The 13495-nt window shown below is 48.9% G+C and overlaps 1 protein-coding gene across 1 annotated transcript in view; it reads right to left on the reverse strand.

The window, feature by feature from the left end:
* Positions 1-13495, reverse strand: part of alpha-Man-IIb (alpha-Mannosidase class II b) — a 63655-nt gene continuing 50160 nt past the window's right edge. Inside the window, exons 2-4 of the mRNA XM_077653501.1 lie at positions 10419-10591; positions 7871-8179; positions 1-7212 (exon numbers count right to left, since the gene is read on the reverse strand). Coding sequence (XP_077509627.1) covers positions 4629-7212; positions 7871-8179; positions 10419-10591 — 3066 coding nt within the window. The 3' untranslated portion in view covers positions 1-4628. The remainder of the gene's footprint in view (positions 7213-7870; positions 8180-10418; positions 10592-13495) is intronic.

Raw genomic sequence — 13495 nt, forward strand, 5'->3', positions numbered from 1 at the left:
CCTTATCACTCCGAGCTTTTATTTTCACAAAGACAAAACAGGAGCGAAAAAAAAAAAGAAGAACAGGTACACACAGACGCTTCAGTGATTTGGCATGAATTAAAAAACAATAAAACAGAGGGTCATGCTGTCTTTTCTTTGGCAGACACAAAGGTGTTTCTACCCACCTGGCATAGCAACGCAACAACTCAAGCATGACCTTGCGAAAGAAAGCGTCCTCCAGCTGCATATGCTGTTATTGCTGAAGCCAGACTCGCTTACACACGAAAGTCGGACTCAAGGACTGTATATATGCAAAGTTATCACGGTGCACCCGCCTCAAATTTCTCACCTTCCATATTTGGGTATATATATATATATATATGTAAGTGTATATGTATAAACTCTTAAAATGTCAAAAACAAAATATATTACTTTAAAACCATCAATATATTATTACTTCTGGGTCACAGCTATACATATACTGGTGCAAGAGCATGCACCTATACAAGTCACGCCAAGTGTGGTGCTTCTGAAATTGAAAGTTAGCTGCGGTGAATCTTTAGGCTATAGAAGTGGCAAAAACTGAGAGGGGCGGAGGATTTGTCCTAGGAGGGTCTGCACCAGAATGAGCGTTTTTGGTGAACGGAAAGAGGAGGAGCAAAATGTATGGAGGTGTACTAAAGAGTGTGGTGCTCACTAATCAACCCAACCTTACCTTTCCATCCTCCTTAGCACCCTCCAGCACTGGCTGCACACTGAGGTGGTCCGACATTTAACCAAGTTGGAAAAATAGCAACATGCGGGAACATGGATGGGCTCTGATTAGTTGAGACCTTTTCTAATGAGCACGCATGACAGTGCGGGGCACAGAACAGCTGCATCCACACCAAGTCCAGCATAGTGGTTTCTTTCTCCCAGCAGGTAAGAAGAAATAGGTGCCACCTTTCAGTGTGCATTTCTTCCATAATCCTCAAGTATCACCGATGCGCTAGCGACCATAAAAAATAAATGTTCAAATGGCAATAAATGTTCAAATGGAAACCACTGATCGCGGTCCAAGGAATCGAAAACAAAGTATACTGAGAGGCAGGTTGGTCAGGCATACTATTTGAACAAAGAACGTAGCATTGAGACAACACAGAAAAAGCGAAAACAGAACGAGCACTACTCCTGTCCTCACCTTTTCTGTGTGTTGTCTCAATGCTGCATTTTTGTTCAAATTGGAAACAGGTGCAGATAGTAAAATGCATCACTTCAACATTTAGACAGAGAAGATAATGTGAGTCAACATGAATGTCTGAGCACTGAATCGGCATTCTTCTTTCAACACTGACCTCAAGCCTGTGGACAACAGGCTGACAAAAAAAAAAAGTTTGTATTACATGAACAAGTAGCACTTGACAAACATCACAAAAAACTGTTTGATGTACACAGCTCTTGCGGACTGTGCAAGCATTGAGAAATCAAAAGCGGAGTAGGCACATTTGCAAAAGGAACTTATCTTTGCGAAGGAAATTTTTTTATGTGGCAAAAATCAAGGAATTCACACTGCGGAGTGAAAGCGTCATCTCTGCTGTTATTGGCTAGAACTGTGGTGCACTATTCAAGAAACAGAGGGACAGATGGTATGTTACTTGAATATGTGCCCAGAAATAAAGTACAAGAATTCAGTTGCATTTGGACACATCGCTGCCCAGAACACAGGGAGCACATGAGCTACCTTTTGTTATGGCTGCTGTTGTTAAATGGGTTTCCAAAGCACCACTCTTTCAAAGTTGAAAGAGAGCTGCACAACCCTCCCACATGTCTTTGACTGCATGGTCTCAAGAAATGCAGTAGCTTTGATATCAAACTTCATTACAAGAAATTTTTCCCAAATAACGTTACAGCAAAATCCATTTTTGAAAAAGACATAGCTCTTGAAGACAGGACAGACGCTATGTCTTTTTCAAAAGTGATTCACCAACAAGCCCAAAGTTCTACCTTATTAAGCAAAATCCAGCACACAGTTGTGGGCAGGTTTCAAGGTCTTAGAAGTGAGACGAAGTATTGCTAGTAAAAATGATCTCAGAAAGCACATTGCGAGCCAGCGAATTACCTGTAAACTTGGGAGGCAGTCGTACTAGTAAAGAAACTGCTCACCGTAAGCGAATTCACTGGGAGTAAATTTTGACTGCAATAAAGAGGTGCAAAACAGTACAGGCAGCGACATCTTAAATCTGTGCATTGAGGGTTGTTTTGCCGAAACAGCACCACCTTATTCGAACTTTGCTGTTACCAAAATCCTGCTTTAGGAAAATCTGTGTGCACTGCACGCGGTGAAATATTGTCACTCCCCTTGCACTGATCTAACCAAGCACCTGAAATATCGTGGGGTCATGATGCAATGTTCGTAGTAGTAGAAGAGCAAAAGCTGCACTCAACAAAAGAGAAAACCAAACCAAAGAGACATGCGGCGCCTCCCTGTGCACATGTGTGCGACACCTGTTACATGTCAGCAATAAATATAGAGAGTTCTAAGCTGTCAGTGCTGGTAGAAAGCCTAACAGCGTACCCATCAAGTTTGTGGAATGGCTTCAATGACAATGCGCACAACAATGTTATGTTTTGGTGTCAGCTACTGACTGCGAAAGCACGCAGTCATTAATATCCATGGTATGTACAGTTATTTACATGCTCTGATGCAGAGCTTGCAGTGATCCACAGTGAATGTCGTCAGCTATGGAAGACAGGCATAGGTACACCAAGTCACACAGGTCACGAAAGCATAATAAACCAATCTAGAATAATGTGCCAATGCTTCCTGCCATCAAATGGCATGAGCCGGGCCTGTCTGGTGCCAAAGGTTGGACCAGAAGCCTTGTTCGGTAAGTGGAAGTCTACATGAGTTCGACATTGGAGGATAAGGAATAGAAGGTACGAAGAAATATATCTTCATATAGAAATGGGGACACGAACCAACACAATTTACGTGATATGCTACCTTGCCTCATCACAATGCACGCATCACAACATTGGAGGAGCGAGCCTCTCCTGATGGGGTGACCTAACAACAACAACCTGACCTTAGGGCCGTGGGTTTAGGTAGGGGATGAACCTCTTCAGCAAGATTATTTTGTTGCACACTAAACACACATACAAGACAGCACGAGTGTGCTTGAAGAGAAATTAAATGCTGACACAATTCACTGTGCACATTCACGATTACAAAATATGCACTCAGATAATAGGCTGTACAAACTGATGCACAGACTATTTCAAGAAATCCCACAGGAGATCATTATTGTAACTCTGTGCATTATCACGAAAACTTCAGTGATTATCACCCATCACAAGCATGACTTGTCCGTCCGACAGATCTAGATGCAGTGAATGATCAAGCATATTAAGGTAATTTCATAGTTTCTTCTTCGCTTAAGGAAAGGTCAGTAAACGTGTGGCTGTCATCCAGTTATCCTGCTGTGCTTTCATACTTTAGTTTCGAAATTTATGCAGCTTTGCAAAGTGCACTCAGCACGTGTTACCGTCAGAAAATCAAAAAGGAGTGAAAACGTCGACCCATTAGTGCACTTACGCAATATTTTTGCATTGGAATCAAAGTGAAATGTGCATAAAAGATTCTATATAATTTGTTTACACCCTGAGTCACCTGCACAATCACTTAATACTTTGTATAACCTGCACTTATCAACTGCACTCGAGAATAATAGGCAGTTGCTGTGATTTCTATAAACAGGAGAAAATTCACATGAGAGTTTGTAGGCCCTGAACTGATGCTAAATCGGGCAGCTTATGGTGTTTGCATATCAATTACAAAATGTAATTTGAAGTTTAGCATTATACCATTGTAGCAAATTGGATCCTTAGATAGCGTAAAGGCATCCAGAGCAAAAATAAATATTATTTTGATCTACTACCCTAGCGCATAACTCATAGCCAGAGACACACACAAGTGCAACGCAAAAACTGGACCGAAAACAATTGGGTTTCAGAAATTAACTTCTTGCCAATATGCGTACCTGGTGTCATGAGCAACACTTCTCATGTGTTCCTGGGAGTGGACAATTGAGACATGAATTATAGCTGCCCCATAACATGTTCCTGCAACCATAAGCTTTGTTGGTTTCCCTTTCTCAATTGCGTTTCCACAAGAACGAAATGTTTATGGCAGCGTTGTCATTTGCACATTGCAGCCACAGTGCACAAAGTTTGTAGCAGGTTGCGTGAGCTTAAAGCAACAAGAAATGCTACGATGGAGTTCTACATTGTTCAAACATTCGGCAAGGACTGCAATGCACTACTAGTGCACACGCTGGCAATGAACAAATGCACAGCATATGACCATCAACTCATAAGACATCGCTTTGAGGCAAGCATGTGCACTCACTCATGCAGATTTCGCAGAACCAACTGGACAAGCCCACGCACGTCTCACAAAGTGTCGGCATAAAGAAAGCTCAAGTACGCACGACAATGACTCGCAAAAGCGAGGTCTCAAAATTGCAGGCCAATGCAAGAAAATGGCCTACAAAGGATGCCGCCAAGATATGATGGTATCAGCACACGCACAGTTGAAGTTGGCACACGAAAGTTACAACAGTCCCCAAATACATACCCCAACTTTCTTATCTTAGAGCCATCCCTTCTTAGGGACCAAAGGTCACATTGAGGGTCACAATCTCCATGGGCGCCACGTCAACCGCCCGCACGTCGGACAACCTAGCGCCGTTCCGTACGCCCGTCAGCGTAGTCCTGTGCACAGATTGCACCTTGATGAGCCTGAAGTTCTGGGCTCGCAACGACAATGCTGGCATAGAAGATGCGGAGGAAGCAGCGCCAGCAGACGCAGAGGCCTTCTGGGCATCGCAGGCTGCCGGTCCCAGACTAGCCACATGGCACGAACCGGCCTTCTGGTGCAGAATCAGCAGGCTGCTCTTTGAAGGTCGATCGAAGTCTTCCTCCAGGGGTACTGTCCGGAGGTTCATCATCCATGTCAAACATGGGTAGCTCCCCTGCAGGAAGGTGAAACCCGGGTGCAGCGCGCGGTTCTGTTGTCCCTCGGTGGCCAGCACAACGACCGGGTAGAGGAGTCGTTCCGAAAGCGAGTGCGCCAGCGAGGACAGGTTGGGTACATCTTCCCCTTTCTTATGGTCATCGCTCGCCCCTCTGCGGTCCCTGGTGCTTAGAGGATCAGGAACCCTGGGTTCTAGGAGCAGCCAGAAGTTTGCCTGCGTCTCCCGCACGTCCAGGACGCCCTCGCCCAGGCCACGGCTGTCGTCGTAGCGTAGCTTCCGGTCCAGCATCACTTCCAGCGACCCAGGCTGCACGCTCGCAGCCCCGTGGGCGTGCGACACAAGCAACGTGACCCGGGACAACTCGTCCTCCAAGTAGGCAGCTGCGGTCACCGGGTAGTAGTTGGCCTCGACCGGAAGCCGCACGTCGGTGATGCGCTTCATCATCTGGAAGCCCGAAGAGTCCGTGTAGAAGGTGCGATCGCCATTGTCTACGTCAGTGTCCAGCTTCATGAACATCTCGACGTTATAGTCGGACCTCTTTGACAAGTCGAAGACGACGCTCATCTCGAGGCCACCGCCCAAAAAGCTCTCTGTGTGATACACGCGGAACGTGTGCGTCACACCGTCCGCGTAAGAAGACACCAGCTCCGAGGTGATCGGTCCTTGGATCACCCGAACGATCGGGAAGCGCCCGGTGACGTTCAAGAACGGGTCGCTGGCGTCAGGCTCGAAGAGGTACGCGCCGCTGTGAAACTCGAGCGAGCGGTATGCGGAGAACGACACGTTCATTCTTCTCTGGAGACCGCTTTTCAACAACTTGACGGAACGCAGAAGGCCCGTCTCATGCGAGAAGGTCGCCTCCAGGTAGGGCGTCGACAGGACGATCGGCTTGGTGTGCGGGCTCTCGAAGTTGAAGACGGACTGCGCACTGGCGCCAGTCCACGTGTCACCCACGAACATGGAGACTCTGGTCTTGGGCGTCGCCAATCTTCCCGGCTCCACGAGTAGGGTGTAGGTGCTTAGCGACAGCGGTGCGAGATTCGCGACGAAGACCAATTCGAATACGTCGCCGGACACGGCAGCGGCGCCATTCCAGACAGGGTTGAGTTGGAAGAGAACATCTTCGCCCGCCAAGTCGAGCACCCTGGCGACAGGGTCGTACACGTGCACGCTAACCACCTCCTGCAACGCCTGCGCGTGCGAGTTGTAGAGGACAATCTTGCGACCGTGCATCTCCGGAACTGTGAGCGGCAGCTTAATGGGCAGCACGTCGTACGTGGGCCTCTGCACGTCCGGGAACAGGTACGACGTCACCGGTCGCGGGGAGTGGATCGCGTCGCTGACCACAGGCTGCTCGACCAGCATCAGGTACTGAGCGGCGTGCGCGATGACCCCCATGGCCTCCTTCATGCCATTGTACATCCGCGACCCGTAGTCGGTCATGACGCCTTCCTTGGACGTTCCCGTGATTGCATCGTGGTGCTGGAAGAGCCCCAGGGCGTCTCTGGTCTGCACAAGGAACACGTAGTCGGCGTCCATCCTGCGCGCCAGGTCCGTCTGGCCGCTCTCGTTGAGGTAGACGCGGGCCAGGCTGAAGAGGATCTCCGCAGCGCGGAGCCAGTGCTCCAGTTCTCGGGCGAAGTGCTTCAGGTAGGGCCGCGTCGTAAAGTAGCCTGTCCAGTAAGAAGGTTTGCCCTCGGCGTACATATCCCCGTACGAGTGGAAGTCCCCGGTAAGCTTGGCGAACGGGTGCTCCCGCGACACGCCCTTCTCCATGCGAGTGTACACCTCCTCGAAGTAGTCGCTGAGCGTGCCGAAGCGCACGTGCGCGTGCAAGCGCTTACTCTTGTTGATGTAGTCGAACAGCTTGCGGTAGTTTGCGTACTGCTGCTCCCACTCAATGTCGTGGTCAAAGCGGAAGTCGTCGCCCAGCGGCACCAAGGCCACGTTGTGCGGGAAGAGCGACCCGATGCGGCCGTACTGTCCCAGCAGCAGTTCGGCGAGCGTGGCCACGTTGTGGTCGCCCACCTGCGCGGCGCGGCTCTCGGTGTACTCGCCGGCGAGCCGGCGGAAGTCGAACTTGAGGCACACGTCCGTGTTGGGCCCGCACGTGTGCTTGATGCTGTACAGCTCGAACGGCGCCATGTGGGTCAGCACCCCGGAGTCGTTGAAGTATGCGGTCGGGAACGGCGTCTTCCAGAGGAACTCCAGGTCCCTGAAGGTAGCGAAGCAAACGTTAGAGACACTTTCCACATCAAAAACCACGAAAAAGTTTCAATATTCCAGCAATATTGAAATTCCATTTCGCTTAGTCAATGCATTAAGCGCATGCCGTACACTAGCAAGGACTTTTTTTTTAACTGTAAAAACCACTGTGCCAAACACTGTTTTATGAGGCGGAAGGGATCGTCCTGGTTGTCTTCTTGCTGACATGATAAGGTATAAGGTGACGAGTTCCTCAAGATACAAAACTGTAATCCCTTAACCTCTGCCTTCATCCGAAATTTAAGGCTCAGCCAGTTCTCTTTCTGAAATAAATATATCTATTCTAAGCTTAAACAGATGAAGAGCCGACCTAACATATTTAACACAACATATTTAACACATCTTCCTTTCCTATATTCCTATATCTATCCAACATATTTACTAAACATATATTTTCTTTTCTCGACCAATTCCTATTTCTATCCAACATATTTCCTAAACATATATTTTCTTTTCTTTCCGGACCGTAGTCATGCTTCACTGCGGCTGACTGTGTTTAATTGATTTAACCATGCGATGCAAAAACCCAACGAATTAAAAACTATTAGCAGGACAAGCGACACACAGCGCTCTTTTGGCGCTTGTTGCAAAGTTCGTAGCAGTCGCACCTCCTGGCGGCCAGGTACTCCTTCCAGGCGAAGTGCGTTCTCTGCACGAAGGTGTTCCGGATGCCGGCCGCCTGCAGCAGGTAGGGAACGGTGGCGCCGTGGCCGAACGGGTCGATGGACCACCCTGCGCGGGGCACCACGCCCAGCGTGGAGCGCAGCCACTGGTGGCCCTCGACCAGCTGGTCCACCATGGCGTGGTAGTGCGCAGCCGCCTCGTCCGTCATCACCCAGCCGCCCGTCACCATTTCCAGCTGGCCCCGGTGCACAAGGTGGCGCACAGCGTCGCGAAGGTGCGGCCGGTTCTCAAGGCTGCGAAGTGAAACACTCTCACTGACGGCACCGGAAAGACCACTTGGCGCAGCAGCACTGAAGTGCTGCAACCGCCTCCAGCAACACCGGTGCAATTGATTAATTCACAGCTATCAACGTCAGCGCTATCAGCCATTTTATATTTTGCACGGTAACCTGATGTTTTTCGCGTTCAGGTCATCTCTACACAAGAATGTCTGCAAGGATGTCTACAGCTTTGAACGCCATCATGCATTGAAACAAAACTAGTGAGTACACAAAACAGGACCAGGATTGCGACTCTTACTTGGCTCGATACGTAGCCTGCTTCAAGTGACGCTTGCAGTTAAACAATGGCGTTGCATGTCCGTTACCACTGGAGCCCATTCGGCAACAGGCTCTTAATATGTACGATCGCAATCTTCGGTAAAAGATTCTGAGAATCCACTCCGTACAGTGGAAACGAGGAGGCTGTTGATATGTGTGACCTGCTCTTGCGTGCCGAATCACTGGGCTTACGACGTTGTGCACCCTCAGCTTCACTGCTTCGCCGACCGACCGCAGGACCAGACCTTCACCGACTTCACGCATGGTTTGCAGGCTCGCAAAGCCTGCCATTCCAAAGAGCTGACCTGAACACCCCGAACAGTCACCAATATCGCGGGTAGGGTGCCGTGAACGGCCTGCGAAATTGACCGAGCTCGCTGGGCCACCGCCATTGCCTCGTCGAGATACCGCACAGCCCGACTAGCCTGGCGCCTATCAAAACTCGAGGTAGGGATTATCGCTGTCACTCTCTCATCTCAAAGGTGGAAAGAACAGGCTTGACCTTTTTCTTAAAAAAAAATCTCTGAAGCGTACAACGCGGTTTCTTTGAAATTCAAGAAAGCAGGCTTCAGCGCAATGCGCTGCGCGCCAGCAGTGAAGCGCGCTTCGCAGGCCACTGAGGGACAACCTGAGCATGCAGATAAAGCAGGGCAGGGCACGCAGCGCAGAGCGCTCTATTTGAAACGCTGGCGTTCGGATATGGTATAAAAGAGGACGCAAATGGCGCTATGCAGCTTAAAGGAAAGCCTGTCGGAATGACATAACACGAGCAAGCAAGGTGACTCATTGTAGCCGATATGAGTGAGGTAACTTGTTTTCTGTCGGACGGCTCACGCCCTCACACATCATCCCATTCTTTCTTTCTAGGTTCTACTTGCTTTAATTCGCGCTTCAGACTAACCTGGGGTCATCCATGACGTAACGAGATTATTTCAATGGCTTGGTTGTGTTCTTGTCTTGTCGGCACCTTTCCTTTCCATACCGCCAAGTATTTACAAATCCTGTAGCGGTTGGCTGCTACGATAAAAGAAGACTATTGACGTGGCCCAACAAAGTTGTTCAGTCACGCATAAGCCAGGCACAGCCATTAAACGCGATGCCCATTTGGGCTCATCAGTACCGGCCAGTATCTAAAAGTATGCCCACACGTCACTCTTTAAATTCCTCTGCAGAAAGGTAGACCGTCGCCTCCTGAGGCAGTTATCGCTTCCAAACGAAATGACAAATGTCAACGTACAACTAAAGCAGGAAACTCACTGACGGCAGTTTTCGCTGTCACCCGCGAAACAGGTGAGTCCGCAGTCTGATTTAACTAAAGAGGTTTCTGCCAAGGCTATTTAGTAATTTAGTGATCTACTTAATTGACAAGGAAATTTAGTACACTCTATTTAGCAATAGCGATGCGTGAATCGGGTCGTACAATTCAATGAGACACAACAAGCACTATACGGAGCAGCATCCATGATTCCCGGGTTCGAACCCGGCCGCGGCGGCTGCGTTTTTATGGAGGGAAAACGCTAAGGCGCCCGTGTGCTGTGCGATGTAGTGCACGCTAAAGAACCCCAGACCCAGGTGGTCGAAATTATTCCGGAGCCCTCCACTACGGCACCTCTTTCTTCCTTCTTTCACTCCCTCCTTTATCCCTTCCTTTACGGCGCGGTTCAGGTGTCCAACGATATATGAGACAGATGCTGCGTCATTTCCTTTCCCAAAAATGTTATTATTATTATTATTATTATTATTATTATTATTATTATTATTATTATTATTATTATTATTATTATTATTATTATTATTATTATTATTATTATTATTATTCATGATTCAATTACGATACGAAAAAAAATTACCTCGCAAGTTTGTTGAAATGAAGGCACGTACAATAATGCCGAAAGATCTGAAAAAGAACAAAAAAAGAGTCCCGCACACGTACCTCCGCCACCATCGCGAGAAGAAGCACATCTCGGCCCACAGGAAGGAGAAGTCCTTGTGCTTCTGCAGGAAGTCCACCATGTTGTTGAGTATCTGGGCCGTGTTGCTCAGGAAGTAGCCCTCGAACGTCTTCAGCCAGCCGGGGTCATTGTGCGAGTGCGGGATGACGATCACCTGCGCACGCGAAACAGGACGGGGCACACGCGTCAGAACCGCACAGGCAGCGGGCGACAAAAGCATGACCTGCGAACTATGTACGAGCCATCATCACCATCGTCATCAGCCTGACTGCACCCACTGCAGGGCAAAGGCCTCTCCCATGTCTCTCCAATCAGCATATTCTTGTTGTTGTAGAAGGTAAGGGGGAGACGGCGCGCGCGGTAATCTCTCTCCGAGGGAGGAAATGGTCGTTGCGCCGCTCTCCTATTCCCTGTCCAACTGTCCCTGTCCGAGCCATACCATAGGCCTAAAAAGACGTGAACCGGATCACATACAGTGAGATCGGCGGCCGACGCCCATCAAGCAATGCGTCGTAGCCTAGTAAAAATCTGCGTGTCCAATCACAGTTGCCATGCGGCACCTCCTAAGAACTACACCGGCATCCTCCGCGGCAGCGGTGGCGTAGCGAAATTCTCGGTGAAATTTCTCGATATTCACGAGACCCGAGGTGTGTGTGGGAGCGTAAACATTATAGCAGGGGTCTCACACGGATCACACGGCCATGCGGGCCACGTTGACAAAACGTGTGACCTTTACGGGCCAACAGCTATAGGGACGAGAAAAAAAAGCGGTTCGAAGCCTCCCCCCTTCGTTCCCCCTTCCCCCCAACCCGAAAAGAAGTAAGTAAAAGCAAGAAAAACCATATAAAAGTAAACAAAAGCGCGAAATATCAGAACAAGTAAGTCATCAGGTCCCGCCCGGCGAGGGACTCGTAAATAGATGTTTTTATTTTAGTTTCTTTTTCACCTCCTTCTTTAGTCGCATTTAAAGTGTCTTCGCCCTGTTCAAGAAAAGCACACTAATGACTCAGGTAAATATGACCGCACGTCAAGAAGCTGCTGTTTACGAATAAGGGGCGTAAAAGGACAAAAAAAAAATGCGGTACGATTCACGTTCAGGATCACAAATAAAGCTAAAGTTCGACGCTACCGTGTGTCGTCCCTATCATTCATGTCGCCTTGTCGCTACACGCTGCTATGCATGTAACAGACAGCATGTGCTAACAAAGGCTGGCATCCTTCGGGCCAGCGGGTAGCACGACAAGGCCCCTCCATTATAGTGTGCACTATAGTGCACATTATAGTGTGTGTGAAAGGGACGCCAGTCAGCCACCATCCGCTGCACTATTCCCGTTTTTAAGATTTTCCCTCGCCTGTGATAAGCAGGTGTGTTCTGCGAAAGTGTCGCTCTGACCAGATTCGCCGCGCACGCTAGGCACACATGTTCAGCACTCGGCAGTCAAGTTCGCGGTATCGTAAAATACATGCCTCGCTTCCAATAACGATATTGTCTAGAACGTACTGTCATATTAACTTCCACACGCATACGGGACAGTTTCGGCAGCTCTATAAATCATGCGCACACGAGCGCAAGATGCTTGCAACTGTACAAATTAATGCTGGCTGCAACATCCGGTCGATGAGTCCGTTCGACGAAGGCGGACTCGAGCGGATCTGGTCAACGATCGAACTAGCTAAACAGTGAACACTTCCCGAGGAAGATTTTTACCGCCTGCTAAATCAAACAAAAAAAAACGAAGCATCTATATGCATCAACCGAGTCAGAGCGCTGCAGTTTAGATGCTGCAACACGATAGGAAAAAGAAACGACCCTGTCCCTAAATTATTACTGCGCCAACATTACACGCCGATCGACTCGGAAGAATCGATACGCTGAAGTCAATTCGCAGGCATACGCGAAGCGAAGTTATACTTTCACTTTCTTTCCTATTTTGTAACACGGAAGCGTTAAGTCGGTAAGCACTTTCCACTGGTTGACACACTCGTTAACGGCACGGCGACAAGCCCTCTCGAAACTTTTCGCACTTGCATATAGTCTCTGATAAAATCATACACTCTATTCACGCTCTAAACACGAATACACACTCTAAGCACACCCGCCGCGGTGGCTCAGTGGTTAGGGCGCTCGGCTACTGATCCGGAGTTCCCGGGTTCGAACCCGACCGCGGCGGCTGCGTTTTTATGGAGGAAAAACGCTAAGGGCGCCCGTGTGCTGTGCGATGTCAGTGCACGTTAAATATCACCAGGTGGTCTAAATTATTCCGGAGCCCTCCACTACGGCACCTGCCTTCCTTTCTTCTTTCACTCCCTCCTTTATCCCTTCCCTTACGGCGCGGTTCAGGTGTCCAACGATATATGAGACAGATACTGCGCCATTTCCTTACCACCCAAAAACCAATTATTATTACTCTCAGCACGAATACGCCTTTATGGGGGTTAAAAATAGAGTAAGGAGTGCGCAAGAAGACAGCAAATTCACATTTTTACTTCATTCTGGTTAGATTTCAGAGTACGCTTATCCTACAGCACCCTTTCATTCACCGGAATCAATGTGCACTGCTCCAGCTAATGACGTCAGTTACTCTCACATCAAGTTTGACGATCCATAGAATGCTTGCTTAACGCGCCTCGAGTGGTAGCTTAATCGATGACTCCGCCCTCCAGTTCTACCGCTGGTAGAGTCACACCGCGCGAACGTTCTTTAAACAAGACTTGCTGCAAGTTAACTCTGTCGGCTTTGGGCGCAACGGATGCAACGAGGTTGGGAGGGACGTTCGAAGGAAGAAAGTACCATCTGATCTCATGTATCCGCTGCAGAAACGCTGTGAAAGCGGCTACTCTCCCAAAGACACCCCCCCTCCCCCACCCGGACCTCCAATCTACTTGTGTCGCACACTGTCCAGCACTGGTGAGAAGGCGATGCATCTCGTGTCGTTTACAATGCGTGCTACACCGAAATAACTGACATTAAAAACGATAACATTCCCGCAGGGGGGCGGGAGGCCGGTGTTACAACACGTCACTGGCAATAACTTTATGCCTTCAATACGCGTGAACT

Source organism: Amblyomma americanum, chromosome 2 (genome assembly GCF_052857255.1).
Source record: "Amblyomma americanum isolate KBUSLIRL-KWMA chromosome 2, ASM5285725v1, whole genome shotgun sequence".
Classification (NCBI taxonomy): domain Eukaryota; kingdom Metazoa; phylum Arthropoda; class Arachnida; order Ixodida; family Ixodidae; genus Amblyomma; species Amblyomma americanum.